Source organism: Sander vitreus, chromosome 15, assembly GCF_031162955.1.
Source record: "Sander vitreus isolate 19-12246 chromosome 15, sanVit1, whole genome shotgun sequence".
Lineage (NCBI taxonomy): Eukaryota > Metazoa > Chordata > Actinopteri > Perciformes > Percidae > Sander > Sander vitreus.
In genome coordinates, this window is record NC_135869.1 from 26,370,076 (window position 1) to 26,384,578 (window position 14,503).

Consider the following 14,503-nt stretch of genomic DNA (forward strand, 5'->3'; position numbering starts at 1 on the left):
CATATACTGTATGTAAATATCAACAAGTAGCTAAAAGCGCAAATAAAATAACTCAGGCGCATCTTATTTTAGTGGAAAATGGCAGCGAGTTTCCAGGTTTTTATTTTTACTATACCATACCGTCACAGTCACAGTATTATACCCACGTTCCATCTGAGATTCATTCTTTGTGTGCATGTTCTTTAATCTTCTCGATTTCTTTACAGGGGCGAGGACGAGGTGAGCCAAAAGAACAATGCTCTGAAACAGGTGAGGGAGCTGCAGGCCCAGCTGACTGAGCTGCAGGAGGACCTCGAGTCAGAGAAAGTGGCCAGGAACAAGGCGGAGAAACTCAAGAGGGACTTGAGCGAAGAGCTTGAGGCCCTAAAGACCGAACTGGAAGACACCCTTGATACAACCGCTGCCCAGCAGGAACTGAGGTACTGTACTCTGCATTTTACTCTCTATCAGGGGGGTACAGATAGTACGCGATTGTCCTGCTATTTTTACAGACGTGTGAACTCACCACACCCCTGTTCATGGACTCTCAGTGCGCTGCTGCTGAGAGTGAATAGGGGAAACCCTGGAATTATTTTAAAAGAACGGGAAACACTGATCAAGTCAAGTCAACTTTATTGTCAATTCTGCAATATGTGCTCTATGACCCAAGGTGCAGTAAGGACACGTACAACAAGTATAACATAAAAGATAAGTAATATATACAAATAAAGCAGTACAGAAAACAACCAAACAGTACAGAAAACTAAAGATATTGAAAATGAGTTCCTGAGGGTCTTCTGATGTATGATACTGGCAATTAGATTTATTTACTTGTTAATTGAAGGTGCCTGAATGCGGTTCCGGATCCTTCCGGCCCACTTTAACCCCTGCTCTCCATTATTTTACATTTATGTCATAGTCTGTGGGGCATTTAGCCACTGATATTATTATTATTAAGTCAACGGGAACGTCAAGACTTTTCTATGTTCCTGTTCTCTGTAGGACCAAGCGTGAACAGGAGGTCGCCGAACTAAAGAAGACCATCGAGGATGAAACTAAAAACCATGAATCTCAGATCCAGGAGATGCGACAGAGGCATGGCACCATCCTGGAAGAGCTGTCCGAACAGCTGGAACAGGCCAAGAGAGTAAAATAGCTTTTCCACAATCTACAGTTATAGTATAGAGTTATAGTTATATCTACTATTATCTTATATCACAGGATAAAAAAAATCCACCACTTCATCATCTGACCACGCTAATGTTTTGTTGTTGATCATGTCTAGTTCAAGGCCAACCTGGAGAAGACCAAGCAGAGCCAAGAGATTGCCAACAAGGAGCTGGCCGGCGAGGTCAAGAGCCTGCAGCAGGCCAAGATGGAGTCGGAACACAAGAGGAAGAAACTGGAGGCTCAGCTGCAGGAGTTCATGGCCAGAGTCACTGAGGGAGAGAAGTCCAAGGGAGAACTGGCCGAGCGCACGCACAAACTGCAGGTGAACAAATAAATACCTGATTAAACACAGTGGAATCAGTCCTGACCAATAAAAAAAAAAAGTATTCCTGTTATGAATAAAGGTCAGTTTGATGTCAGATATGTCTGGACACTTGTAGATGCATTATGCTTATCTTAATTCAGTCATCAAAATACAACATTGAATGTGCTTCTTATTGTAACTAATACCTTACTCTATACTTATATGTTTTCATTTCTAAACTGTTCATTTATATTTGAGGTAGACTTTTGTTTTTGTTTTACAAACTACATGCAAACCAAAAGCCTTTTGATGAATGGAGACTATAACGGTGCAGTTTAAATGAAAAGCTACGTGAAGGTAAATTCTTACAAATGCAGGTTTAAAAACAAAACTGATATAAAACCACATCTCATTGTCAAAGTTGGCTGTGGTATCAGACCAAAGTAGAAAGTAGTCTGTTTATGTATTGATAGCATATACTCGTTGCTAGTTGGACCATTTATGAGAAAACAGAATTGCTGATCTGTTAAAATCACAAGAGTTCTGTTGATTTGAATACACAGAGATATTTTTTTTTAATTTTATACAATTGCATTTAAAATTCCTGTAAATGTTGTGATGTTTGGCTGAGTTTACATTGGGATTGTTTATTAATGAATCCTCGATTGAATTACGAGCATACAGAGGATTTTATTCTTCTGCGTTTGTAATTTTCTGAATTGACAAAACAAATCTTGAACAAATACATTTGACTTGCATTGATAATCTGGTTAAACCGTGCTACGTCTCCACACAGACTGAGCTGGACAATGTGTCCACCATTCTGGAAGATGCGGAGAGGAAAGGTATCAAGATGGCCAAAGATGTTGCTGGACTAGAGAGTCAGCTACAAGACACACAGGTGACCTATCAAGCATCTCTGAGCCCTGATCATCAATCCACACTTAATGCATCCTTTCTTATTAAACTAACTCAACGAATGTTTTTATGTAGGAGCTGCTCCAGGAGGAGACACGCCAGAAACTGAACCTCAGCGGTCGTATACGCCAGCTGGAGGAGGAGAAGAGCGCTCTGCAGGAGCAGCAGGAGGAGGATGAGGAGGCGCGCAAGAATCTGGAGAAACAGATGTTGACCATACAGGCTCAGGTAGGACACTAGGAACCAATGAATAAATTCATATAACATGTTCGAAAAGGAATCGGAAGATTTATATCATATATCTTTAACACATTCTTTACAATTTCCTACATATTTATATTTACACACCACAAAAAAGAAAAACACACACATTTACATATGTAAGCAAGAAGAAGCTAGAATAAATTAATTAATGTATTCATTTAACATGAAGCAGAAGCTTATTTTCCACGACTATACAGTATAATCATCATCATGAATGGCTTCATATTTATATCATATATCTTTAACACATTCTTTACAATTTCCTACATACCCGGTATGTATATTTACACACCACAAAAACAAGAAAACATACATATTTACATATGTATATATTCACCATAGAAACTATGTTTAAATAATATTTAGTTTTTTTATTCTGAACTGTGCTATTTTGTAGTGATTGAATGAATTAAGTTCTTTAACATGTCCGGAAAGGAATAGGAAGAAGCAGAAGCTTATGTAATCCCTACTCCTTTTTACACAACTATATAATAATAATCATGAATGGCTTCATATTTATATCAGTCCTGTGACAATGATTACATAATTGTCTTATTGTCAATATTATTACATAATCGTGGTTTCTTTGTTTAACCGCAATGAATTGCTAACATTAGCTAAGGGCTAAGCCTGTCGATGTTAATTGTTGATTTTGTTTAGATATGCCAAATTGTAATTATATAATTAATTATTTCGGACTGTTGAGCTAAAGCTATGCTAGTTGGTGGCACTTGACTTGACTTGGAAAACTGTTAGAAAAAATGTTTTATGATTATAAAGAGGCACAGTGTACGTCATAGGCTGTGTACTTGTGTTATTACATTATCTGGCTCACATAACAGTTTTCTGAATCGTGCACACATAGAAACTATGTTTAATAACACTTTGTTGATTTTTATCCTGAACTGTACTTTTCTTTGTAGCTGTCGGAGAGCAAGAAGAAGCTGGAGGACGACGTTGGAACAATCGACGGCCTGGAGGAGACGAAGAAGAAGCTGCAGAAGGACCTGGAGCTGGCCAGCCAGCGTCTGGAAGAGAAGACCATCGGCTTTGAAAAGATGGAGAAGACAAAGACCCGACTGCAGCAGGAGCTGGATGATCTAACTGTAGACCTGGATCACCAGAGACAGATCGTCTCCAGCCTGGAGAAGAAACAGAAGAAGTTTGACCAGGTGAGAACTAGAGATGTTTTTCTATATCGATACCAGTATCCGATACTGCCTAAAATGATGGTATCGGTATCGGCAAGTACTGGAGTTTATGCACCGATCCGATACCACATAATTTAGCTCTGAAGAAAATCTACTTCAAGTAGTTTATTTCTGATCTTTTTCCGTTATGACTCGCTGTCAAACGAGATAAAAGAAAGTTGTACAGCATTCATTGTTTGTGTTTGTTCATGTTTCACAAATAGTTTAACCTGAGCCAGGCCGTACAACAGTGACAGAAATCATATCACATCCATACAGGGTTAGTAGTATACAGCTGTTAAAACATAGTGAAATATATGTATTTTTTTTAACACACTGGTATCAGATTGGTACTCGGTATCGGCCAATACGCAAGTTCAGGTATCGGGATCGGGAAGGAAAGAATGGTATCGGAACATCTCATGTGAGAACATTTTACAGATGTTTCTTCCGGATGGAAGTTTGTCTTAGATCTAATTTGAAATAGATCAAGATAGATAGATCTTTATTGCCATTGTGCTCAGAGTACAATGAAAATTCGTTTTGCAGCTCTTTAGCAGTGTGCAAAAAAAAAGCAGAAATAGAACAAAGTTAAGTGAAACAGAACATAGACAAAGGCAACTACAAAAAAATATGAAATAAGCAAAATATATACAAGTTATCTTAAATAGTAAAACATTTTTTTATAAAAAGTGTGCTAAAATATACAATTTAATCCTCTAGCTTTGCAGTTTAGATGGATTTTATTCATTTATTTCATCATTGATTGCAATACCGTTCTTACAAATTACAAATATGATTTTGACAAAATGCTGATCGGAAATCTGACGTCCTGTTCCTCCGCAGATGCTGGCTGAGGAGAAGAGCATCTCGGCCCGTTATGCTGAAGAGCGGGACCGCGCCGAAGCGGAGGCCAGGGAGAAGGAGACCAAAGCTCTGTCCATGACCAGAGCTCTGGACGAGGCACTGGAGGCCAAAGAGGAGCTGGAGAGGGTTAACAAGCAGCTCCGCGCTGAAATGGAAGATCTGATGAGCTCCAAGGATGACGTGGGCAAGAATGTGAGTGTCAAAGCGGGATTTATGCTTCTGCGGAGGCTTCACGCAGAGCTTTCTCCGTAGCCTACATAATTGGACTGAAGTTTATACTTGTGCGTTGGTGTCTGCGTCGATCTCTTTCAGCATCAGAAATCAGATTCAGATGAGATATTACCACAATAAGTACACTTATGTGGAAAGTAACAAAAGATAGTTAGACATCAGAGTCCTTGTGTCCTTGTGGACTCTGATGAAGATGTAACTCTACATCGAAACGTTAGTCACTGTTTTGCACCTTAAGTAATAAAACCATCAATAAGAAGACATCTGTGTTGCACCGGCTATCTTTTGTTACTTTATACCGTTTTTGTCCCGCCTTGGTTGCACCGGATTGTTGTGGTCTGCAGAAGCGCAGAGAACTTTCTCTTTCTTACACTTATGTGGAATTTGCCTCGGTGAAAGGTGCATCCTAGGGGTGTGACGCGACACCCAGCTCACGAGGAGAGAGAGAGACCTCTAGTAAACAAACAAACAAACATAATTAAACATTAATATGAAATAAACAATATATACAGATGATCAGAACCGTTTTAGAACGTTGCAGGGAACAGTTGCAGCGGTCTGAACCGGCCCGTCTCAGCTCGACTCAAACCAGCTGATGGTGCCGCTGCGAGTCACGAGAACGTTAGGGACGTCACCTGTCCTGTTTCAACAGCCAATAGCGAAGTCAGCTACAAATTATAGAAGTAAAATGATCCATAATATATTTTATTTCTATGTTACAAACTGTCAACGGGTCAAAATGGCAGAGTTTGAGACGGAGGCTGATCTTATAAATAAAATTCTGTTTCTGCTGATTCAACACTAGAAATGCAACTGTAGCAAGCATCCCATCTCACTATCACTAACATTATCCACACCCATATTATGACGCAAAATGATATATCCAGCTACAAAAAGCCTGAAAGTCGCAAGTTAGAACGGAAGTACAAAGTGTCGTTGCTATGGAGATGATACAAACATTGGTGTGAACTCTCAGGTTAGGTAGGGTTAATGTTATCGTCTCGTCGAGAATCTTTGGTCTGATCTGGGCTTTATTGACCGTAGGATTTGCTATGACAACTGAGCAGTAATCTCACCAATTCTCTCCTCTTCCCGTCAGGTCCACGAGCTGGAGAAGTCCAAGCGTACTCTGGAGCAGCAGCTGGAGGAGATGAAGACTCAGCTGGAGGAGCTGGAGGACGAGCTGCAGGCCACCGAGGACGCCAAGCTGCGTCTGGAGGTCAACATGCAGGCCATGAAGGCCCAGTACGAGAGAGATCTTCAGGGCCGGGACGACCAGAACGATGAGAAGAAGAGATCGCTGGTCAAGCAGGTGCAGAAGCACACTTAACATTAGTCTGGCATTGCCAGACGTTACTCCACAGCGCTGTGGAGTAAGGTCTGTCTACACCACAGATACATTCTGGGATAGGAGAAACAAAAAGCTCTGGGTTTTTTACATTTCTTTAAACCAATCACAACGTCTTGGGCGGCGCTAAGCTAAGGACGCAGCAACGGTAGCTCTGCAAAATAGTCTCGGGAAGGAACTTGTTTTGGTGGAACATTTGCACCCCGCAAAAGAAATCACCACATCCAATATTAAATGAAGTTAACACAATACAGTAACGTGAGCTATTTAAATGAGCTGATACATGGTTAAACCTCATTGGCTCTTACCAGTCTATCTCCGTGTGTACTTCATCCACAGCAATCCCACCAATCAGTCCCAAAACGTCCTAGTTAGAGAGGAAATGCCCTAAACATATTCTTTGTAAATCTTTACAATCATTCCCCGAGAGAACCAAGCAGACCTGCCTTGTTGCAAGATCCAAATTTTCTTCAAAACTTGACATTTTCAGTTTGCTGTTGTTTCCCGTAGCGAAGGGATTTTCAGAACACGCCAACACACAGAGAGCAGACATCTTGCGTGTGAGCCATGCGCCTGATGTCAGGCTTTATCCTGGAAATGTACTTTTATTGATCCAGACTACACTTAACATGACATCACCGTTTAATCCCACCACACTAATGCTGGCTCCCCCTCAGGTGCGAGAGATGGAGACGGAGTTGGAGGACGAGAGGAAGCAGAGAGCTTTGGCTGTCGCTGCTAAAAAGAAGCTGGAGATGGATCTGAAGGATATAGAGGGTCACATAGAAGGAGCCAACAAGGCTCGAGACGAAGCCATCAAACAGCTGCGCAAGTTACAGGTTACACTTCCTCATACATACTCTCCATTCAAACCCATTCTAAGCACTGCCGTAAGCAGCCATCCTCAGCCATATGTTTTTTCCTTCAGGCCCAAATGAAGGACTACCAGCGAGAGTTGGAAGACGCCCGAGCTTCTAGAGATGATATTTTCGCCATATCCAAGGAAAATGAGAAGAAACTCAAGAGTCTGGAGGCTGAGATTGTACAGCTACATGAGGTGCAGACACTTTGTGATGTTTGTTATGTTATGTTAGGTACTGTGCATAGTTAGGGCTGGGAGGGTGTTGATTTCAGGTTGAAAGGTTTTAGTATTTCTCTGGGTTGTCTGCTTTAGCTTGACGGATGGGTCGGCGAGGGAGATATGCTACTTTTAAAGCCGTTTGGCCTGTTACTCCCATTATTTCCTTACAAGCAAACGGAGTCAGGCGCAGTGCTCACCCCACATAAAACACTACATTACATCGTTTCCAGCAAACTTCACAGAGAACAATGAGGGCAAAACTGCATTACCGATCTGTTTTAACCATACAGTTTATGGTTAAGCTTATGGTATGACAAGGTTTCAACTGACTTTAGCATTTTAGATAACACACTCAACTGTCCTGCTGTGACAGACGTTGCCTCGTTCATGGACTCGCGACAGTGCAATGCAGAATAAATAATGCATGTTTAGCTAATTATTTTTGCCATTAAAAAAGGATTTTGGGGGAAACACTGCTGTATATTCATGATAAAGCATTGAAAGGTCCCTTTCAGCATTACATGATACACAAAGAAGTACCTTTGACCTTTCTCTGCAGGACCTGGCAGCATCTGAGAGGGGCCGGCGCCACGCGGAGCAGGAACGGGATGAGCTACAAGATGAAATCTCAAACAGCACCTCTGGAAAGTAAGTGACCCTCACCCACGCGACCACGCCAAAATGTCTGTCGACAAATGCATCTCCTTGTTCATATTCTCTTTTAACCTGCTTGGGAAGCACCAGACAAAAGAGGATTCTTATTATTTTGGTCATTGAGATGAATGAGGTAAAGAAAAAGAAAACAAAAACCATAATGATAATAGCGTTAAAAAGAACATGAGATACAGCAAAAAAAAGGGTAAAAAAAATAATTCCAAAGGCGATAAAACAAGACAGCCTAAATATCAAAAGATCATACATAATAAGTATAATCAAGGCGTCATCCAGTTTATTCTACAATGTCAAATACACCGTACAAGCTACGTAAATCATTGTGCTCCAGAAGAGTGACATCAAGCTTATTTTTTTCTGATATATATGCTTCTAATATTAGTTAAAGATCTTTCCCTTTCTGAGTCCTCAGGATAAACATTTAGAGAAGACAGTCTCGCATTGCCAGACCTTCCTCCACAGTGCTTTGGAGGAGGGTCTGGCTAGTCCACGCAGCCTTCCGGGATGGGAGAAAAACGCGCTCTGGTTTATTGGCATTACTTTAAACCAATAACAATTGTCTTGGGCGGCACTAAGCGCTGGACGGAGCCCAGGTGCCGCTGCGAAACAGCCTCTGCAAAAAATTCCAACAAAAAGAAAGTGGAAGGTGACGGACATCCGGCTGAAAAGGTGGACATCCGGTGGAATTTCCGGCGGCACCTGAACAATCCCTGAAGTGGAATGTCGTGGATATAGACTAGAGAAGCCATAACTTGGGGTTAAAAGGAACCTTTTTACAAATAATTCAACTAACCAAATCAGAAAGCTTCTTCCAAAGGGAAATTGTATCTAGACCCTCCTGCCCCTGAGCTCTTTATCTTTAAAGCTGTGGTAGGCAGTATATTTTGGCGTTGTTGGGCAAACATGTGATAATAATCTTTCAGCGTATTGTAATTAAAATGTTCTGTGAGAAAACAAGACTTCTGCACCTCCTCTTGGTTCTGTTTTCAGGCTTTAGATAATCTAGCCATGACAGGAGGCTTTGGCAAATCACGGGTCATTTCAAAGAGAGAAAGCGTTCCTATTGGCTGCTCTGCGCATGCAGAAAGAGAGGGGAGGGGGAGAGCTCCAGGAAGAGGTCGCACTCTCGTTGAAATTCTGGCGTTTTGTTTGCTTTCTACCAGAGCTGGAAAGTAACAAGTTACAATTACTCATGTTACTGTAATTGAGTAGTTTGTTTGTGTACTTTTACTTTTTAAAGCAGTTTTTAAAACCTTTACTTTTACTTAAGTATGTTTTGCTTGAAGTATTGTACTTTGCTACATTTTAAATCACATCCGTTACTGAGTAAAAAAAAGTAAATAAAAAGGTTCTTTAACATTGTTTTATATCTGTCAACAAACTCTAATGGAAAGCGGCTTTGTTCCCTCATCACATTAGCCTGGCTCCGCCCTCCTACTTACTTCCGCTCAATTTTCATTTTCCTTCAGTACTCCGTCTGGGTTTGTGGTATATTCTTGGGTTTTCTCCGGCCAAATATTTGGCGGTCCAATCAGCGAACAGAGGGAGTGGCTGAGAACGATGATGTTGAGGTTGTGACGTGCGCTAGTTTGAGTTGTAGTTCTAGCGATGCTAAGCTGATAGTTGTCGTCGTCTCCCCTCTTGTTAGCCTGGTCCTACCAGACAGTACGTAGGAGGGCGGAGCCAGGCTACCAGATCCAATAGTTTTAAACTTCAACAGAGTACACGCCTTCAAGGAAGTTAACACTTGTCAACGGAGAGAGGCCAGACTCTCTGTACAAATGAAATGGACCAGAGTCTGGTAGGACCAGACTATCATCAAATCACAAAATACTGTATAGATGAGATATTAAATAAGTATAAATATAAAAAAGTATATCTCCCCCTGCTGTTAAAAAGTAACTAAGTAACTTTAACTTACTTACTAGTAAATTGTAAATGAACAACTTTTTACTTGTACTTACGTAAAAGTTCATTAAAGTATTAGTACTTTTACTTAAGTAGAATATTTGTATACTCTTTCTACCTCTGCTTTCTGCCCACTGCAGCTCTAACTCTTTATCTGTGTGTGCCAGGTCTGCTCTGATGGATGAGAAGAGGAGGCTGGAGGCTCGCATTGCTCAGCTGGAAGAAGAGCTGGAAGAGGAGCAGGGTAACATGGAGCTCCTCAACGACCGCTTCAGAAAGACAACGATGCAGGTGCAGGTTCTGAGTTGGCAGAATTAATGAACATCTTTAATGATCATCCTTATCTTTTATTAAACTAATATTACATCCAGCAATTTGTAAAAAATAAAATAAAATTAGCCTGTACAAAATTGGTCAGAAATACACACCAAATCATTGGAAATCCAAGACAGAGGACAGACAATTACTTCATGTCCTGTGATAAGGTCCAGGAATTTTGGACCAGGATACATGATAACCTACAGTCATGTGAAAAAATTAGGACACCCATGCTAAAGTTGAATAAAAAGAGGAATAAAAAAATCATCTTTTGGAAATTGATCTTAATGCCTTAATTACAAAAATGAGGAAAAATCCAACCTTTAAGGACATCAGTTTTCTTTGTGAATGAATAATGTATCGTAAATGAATAAATGTTCTTCCTTAAAATACAGGGGGCATAAGTCAGTACACCCCTATGTTAAATTCCCATAGAGGCAGGCAGACTTTTATTTTGAAAGGCTAGTTATTTCATGGATCCAGGATACTATGATCCTGATAAAGTTCCCTTGGCATCATCACATACCCTTCACCATTCCCCCCCATCATCACATCCCCTTCACCATACCTAGAGATTGGCATGAGGTACTTTCCATAAAATCATCTCTCAATGCAAATCAAACCAGCTATTAGGCTAACTGAAATAAAACCATGCCAGTCTCTAGGTATGGTGAAGGGTATGTGATGATGTGGGGGTATGGTGAAGGGTATGTGATGATGGGGGGGGTATGGTGAAGGGTATGAGATGATGTGGGGGTATGGTGAAGGGTATGAGATGATGTGGGGGTATGGTGAAGGGTATGTGATGATGGGGGGGCCAAGGGAACTTTATCAGGATGCATAGTATCCTGGATCCATGAAATAACTGGCCTTTCAAAATAAAAGTCTGCATGCCTCTATGGGAATTTAACATAGGGGTGTACTGACTTATGCCCCCTGTATTTTAAGGAAGAACATTTATTTATTTACGATACATTATTCATTCACAAAGAAAACTGGTGTCCTTAAAGGTTGGATTTTTCCTCATTTTTTTAATTAAGGCATTAAGATCAATTTCCTAAAGATGATTTTTTTATTCAACTTTAGCATGGGTGTCCTAATTTGTTCACATGACTGTATGTCAGATAGCAGGGACCCAGGTTCCATTCAGCCCAAGATTATTGGTTCTAGGAGATGGGTCAGTCCTAAGTGGGATGGATAAGCACATAAGAAGCTGGGTCCAGACAGATTATTTGAAGTGGATGGAGGAAGGAAGGGATGCCGTCAATCCAGGAGGGGGCTTGTGAGATGACTAGTGTGGCGGCATCTGAAAAAGATGTTATATAAACATTTGCCAGATTGGATGTCTATACTAGAAAATGGGGAAAGTACCTGAACTGTCTGGAGCGCTCCTAGGAAGCTTTGTGCTGGGGAGAGACGTGTATGATGGGTTTATGGTGTTGTCATTTATACATATGTTTATTGGGTTTATGGTTTATTGTCTATTTTGTTACTATTTTGTTGTATGTTTTGTATGTTGCTAAAAAATAAAAATAAAAAATTGTTAACAAAAAAGATTAGCCTGTTCAAAATAATGAAAATCACATGAAGTTCCATTACCGCCCCCTCCCTGCCCCTCAGGTGGACACCCTGACTACAGAGCTGAGTGCGGAGCGCAGCACGGCCCAGAAGAGCGAAAACGCTCGCCAGCAACTGGAGCGTCAAAACAAGGAGCTGCGGGCGAAGCTGGGCGAGCTGGAGGGTTCTGTGAAGAGCAGGTTCAAGGCCTCCATCACTGCCCTGGAGGCCAAGATAGCACAGCTGGAGGAACAGCTGGAGCAGGAGGCCAAGTGAGAACTCAATACACTTTTATACTTGCTTAGATGGATGGATGGGGATGGATGGATGGATGGATGAGGATGGATGGATGGATGGATGAGGATGGATGGATGATGGGGATGGACGGATGGATGGATGAGGATGGATGGGGATGGATGAGGATGGATGGATGGATGGATGAGGATGGATGGATGGATGGATGGATGAGGATGGGGATGGATGGATGGACTTTATTAATCCCAAACTGGGAAATTACTGTTACAGTAGCAAGTTACCAGGACATACACACTCACACACACACACACACACACATACACACAAAGAATGTATATACAAGTGTAGAATAAAATGTACAACTTAAATACATAGTATATAAAACGAAATAAAATATGTACAATATTTAATATGAAGTAACCAGTGTGCAAGTAGCATAATAGTGTGATATTGTAACGTATGAGTTAACTCACACACAAAACCTAAACTAACAGTTCAAAAATAGAAACTAGGCTAAAATATGAGATTGATTAAAACACATTTAGGGGTTTTTACCTGTAACGCTGAATCTTGTCTTGTTTTTTATAACGGTCCCTTGTTCTCCACTGAAAGGGAGCGAGCAGCAGCCAACAAGACTGTGAGAAGGACCGAGAAGAAGCTGAAAGAAATCTGTATGCAGGTGGAGGATGAGCGTCGCCATGCAGACCAGTTTAAAGAACAAGTATGTATGATACTGACTTTAATACTACGTTGTGATAGGCTGTTTGCAAGCTTTTTCCACAGTTTGCTACCTGGCCCTTACAAAATGTTTAGCCCCTCTGTGGTTTTAAAAGAGATCAATCACGGTAATTGCTTTATTTATATTTATAACCATTAACAAACCTACTTCACCTTTCTACAATACAGATCAGAAACTCACAATGCTGCCCCAAAATGGTGTCCTTTTGAACACATTTTGTATTTCTTGGTGATGTATTTTCTTTTATTTGTGTGTGTGTGTGTGTGTGTGTGTGTGTGTGTGTGTGTGTGTGTGTGTGTGTGTGAGTGAAGGTGGAAAAGGCTAGCTCTCGTATGAAGCAGCTGAAGCGTCAGCTGGAGGAGGCGGAGGAGGAGGCCACGAGGGCCAACGCCTCACGCAGGAAACTGCAGAGAGAGCTGGACGACGCCACCGAGGCCAGCGAGGGTCTGAGCCGCGAGGTTCACACACTCAAGAACCGCCTCAGGTACGCTGGGGCAGACGGAAGCATCCACTACACAATTCATTTTATTTTTTATTTTATGATAGTTTTTGAAGTTTCAAAAAACCTCCCACACACTGTCTAACTTGCATAAAATATACAGTATAAAGTTTAATAGTAGGCAACGTTTTGGTACTAGACCATCTTCAGGCAAATAGATGAAGATGGTCTATTACCGAAACGTTGCCTGCCATTAAACTTTATATATTTTTTGCAAGTTAGACAGTGTGCGGGAGTTTCTTTGCAACTTTTGACCTGCTTGTCCCCCTGTCTCACGTTGTAGATATGCAAAGTCTTTTTCTGTACATGATTGTTTTAAAGAAAGCTTTATTCATGTAGGTCTATTTTTTATTTATTATAACTTGCCATGTATATTAAGTCAATATTGGCCCGTTAAGTCAGCAACTACAGAGTGTTCTCTTGTTTGCTGAATTAGACTTTTTGTCAGGACTGTGTAGGCAGGTAAAGACTGTGATGGATTGGGTGCATATATAGAGGTTTACTCCTCGACGCAGCGGGCCCGGGTTTGGTTCTGACCTGCAGCCTTTTGCTGCATGTCATTCCCCCCTCTTCCTCGCCCTTTTCATGTCTTCATCTGTCCTGCCTAAAATGGCCAAAAAAAAAAAAAAAAAGACTGTGATGGATTGGCATCTCTCTGACCCTTTCATCAGTTTTGGGAAACTTTTCCCATTCTTATTGGTTTGTGTAGTTTGGTGACTTCATGTAATTCCAGCAGAGCTCCACCCAACTTCAACCTGAGCAGAGGTTTAATCAGCCAGAAGAATTGGAAACACCTCTGTGGCTGTACAGGGACTTTAAAGATAACTTCAACTAAATCTGAAGTTATTTTTATAAAAATGTTACTGACTCTTTATGTTGGTAATATCATTAAAGCATTAGAATACTGGCCCTTATTATGAAACCTGAGTGAGGATGAGTTTTTCACGTGCTGCCGTAGAAACCTCCCTGTGTCTGATTTATGAAATGTTCACACAGCGTCTGAATGAGCTGTGAATTATTAAGTGGACTCATCTGCTTAACTTAGCTCCTTAAAAATGAGCAGTTACATTTTCTGAGCAGATGTTCTCTGAAAATCTTTTGACTGCAAGATGAATATTAATTGTGGTAAAGAAATGAGCATTTGAACATATGTTGGCTTGATGAATGGGTGACATTTTGCTTTTTACCTTCCCTTTACCTCCG

General features: G+C 41.0%; 1 protein-coding gene across 4 annotated transcripts in view; it reads left to right on the plus strand.

Annotated features, from left to right (window-relative positions):
• Window positions 1-14,503, plus strand: part of LOC144529639 (myosin-10) — a 90,056-nt gene that overhangs the window by 73,858 nt on the left and 1,695 nt on the right. For all 4 annotated transcript variants that reach the window (XM_078268839.1, XM_078268842.1, XM_078268841.1 and 1 more), the window contains 15 exons: window positions 207-419; window positions 982-1,126; window positions 1,265-1,471; window positions 2,250-2,354; window positions 2,447-2,599; window positions 3,559-3,807; window positions 4,672-4,884; window positions 6,023-6,235; window positions 6,949-7,110; window positions 7,200-7,328; window positions 7,912-8,000; window positions 10,100-10,223; window positions 11,871-12,079; window positions 12,675-12,783; window positions 13,113-13,285. In XM_078268839.1, the coding sequence (XP_078124965.1) occupies window positions 207-419; window positions 982-1,126; window positions 1,265-1,471; window positions 2,250-2,354; window positions 2,447-2,599; window positions 3,559-3,807; window positions 4,672-4,884; window positions 6,023-6,235; window positions 6,949-7,110; window positions 7,200-7,328; window positions 7,912-8,000; window positions 10,100-10,223; window positions 11,871-12,079; window positions 12,675-12,783; window positions 13,113-13,285 (2,493 nt within the window). The remainder of the gene's footprint in view (window positions 1-206; window positions 420-981; window positions 1,127-1,264; window positions 1,472-2,249; window positions 2,355-2,446; window positions 2,600-3,558; window positions 3,808-4,671; window positions 4,885-6,022; window positions 6,236-6,948; window positions 7,111-7,199; window positions 7,329-7,911; window positions 8,001-10,099; window positions 10,224-11,870; window positions 12,080-12,674; window positions 12,784-13,112; window positions 13,286-14,503) is intronic.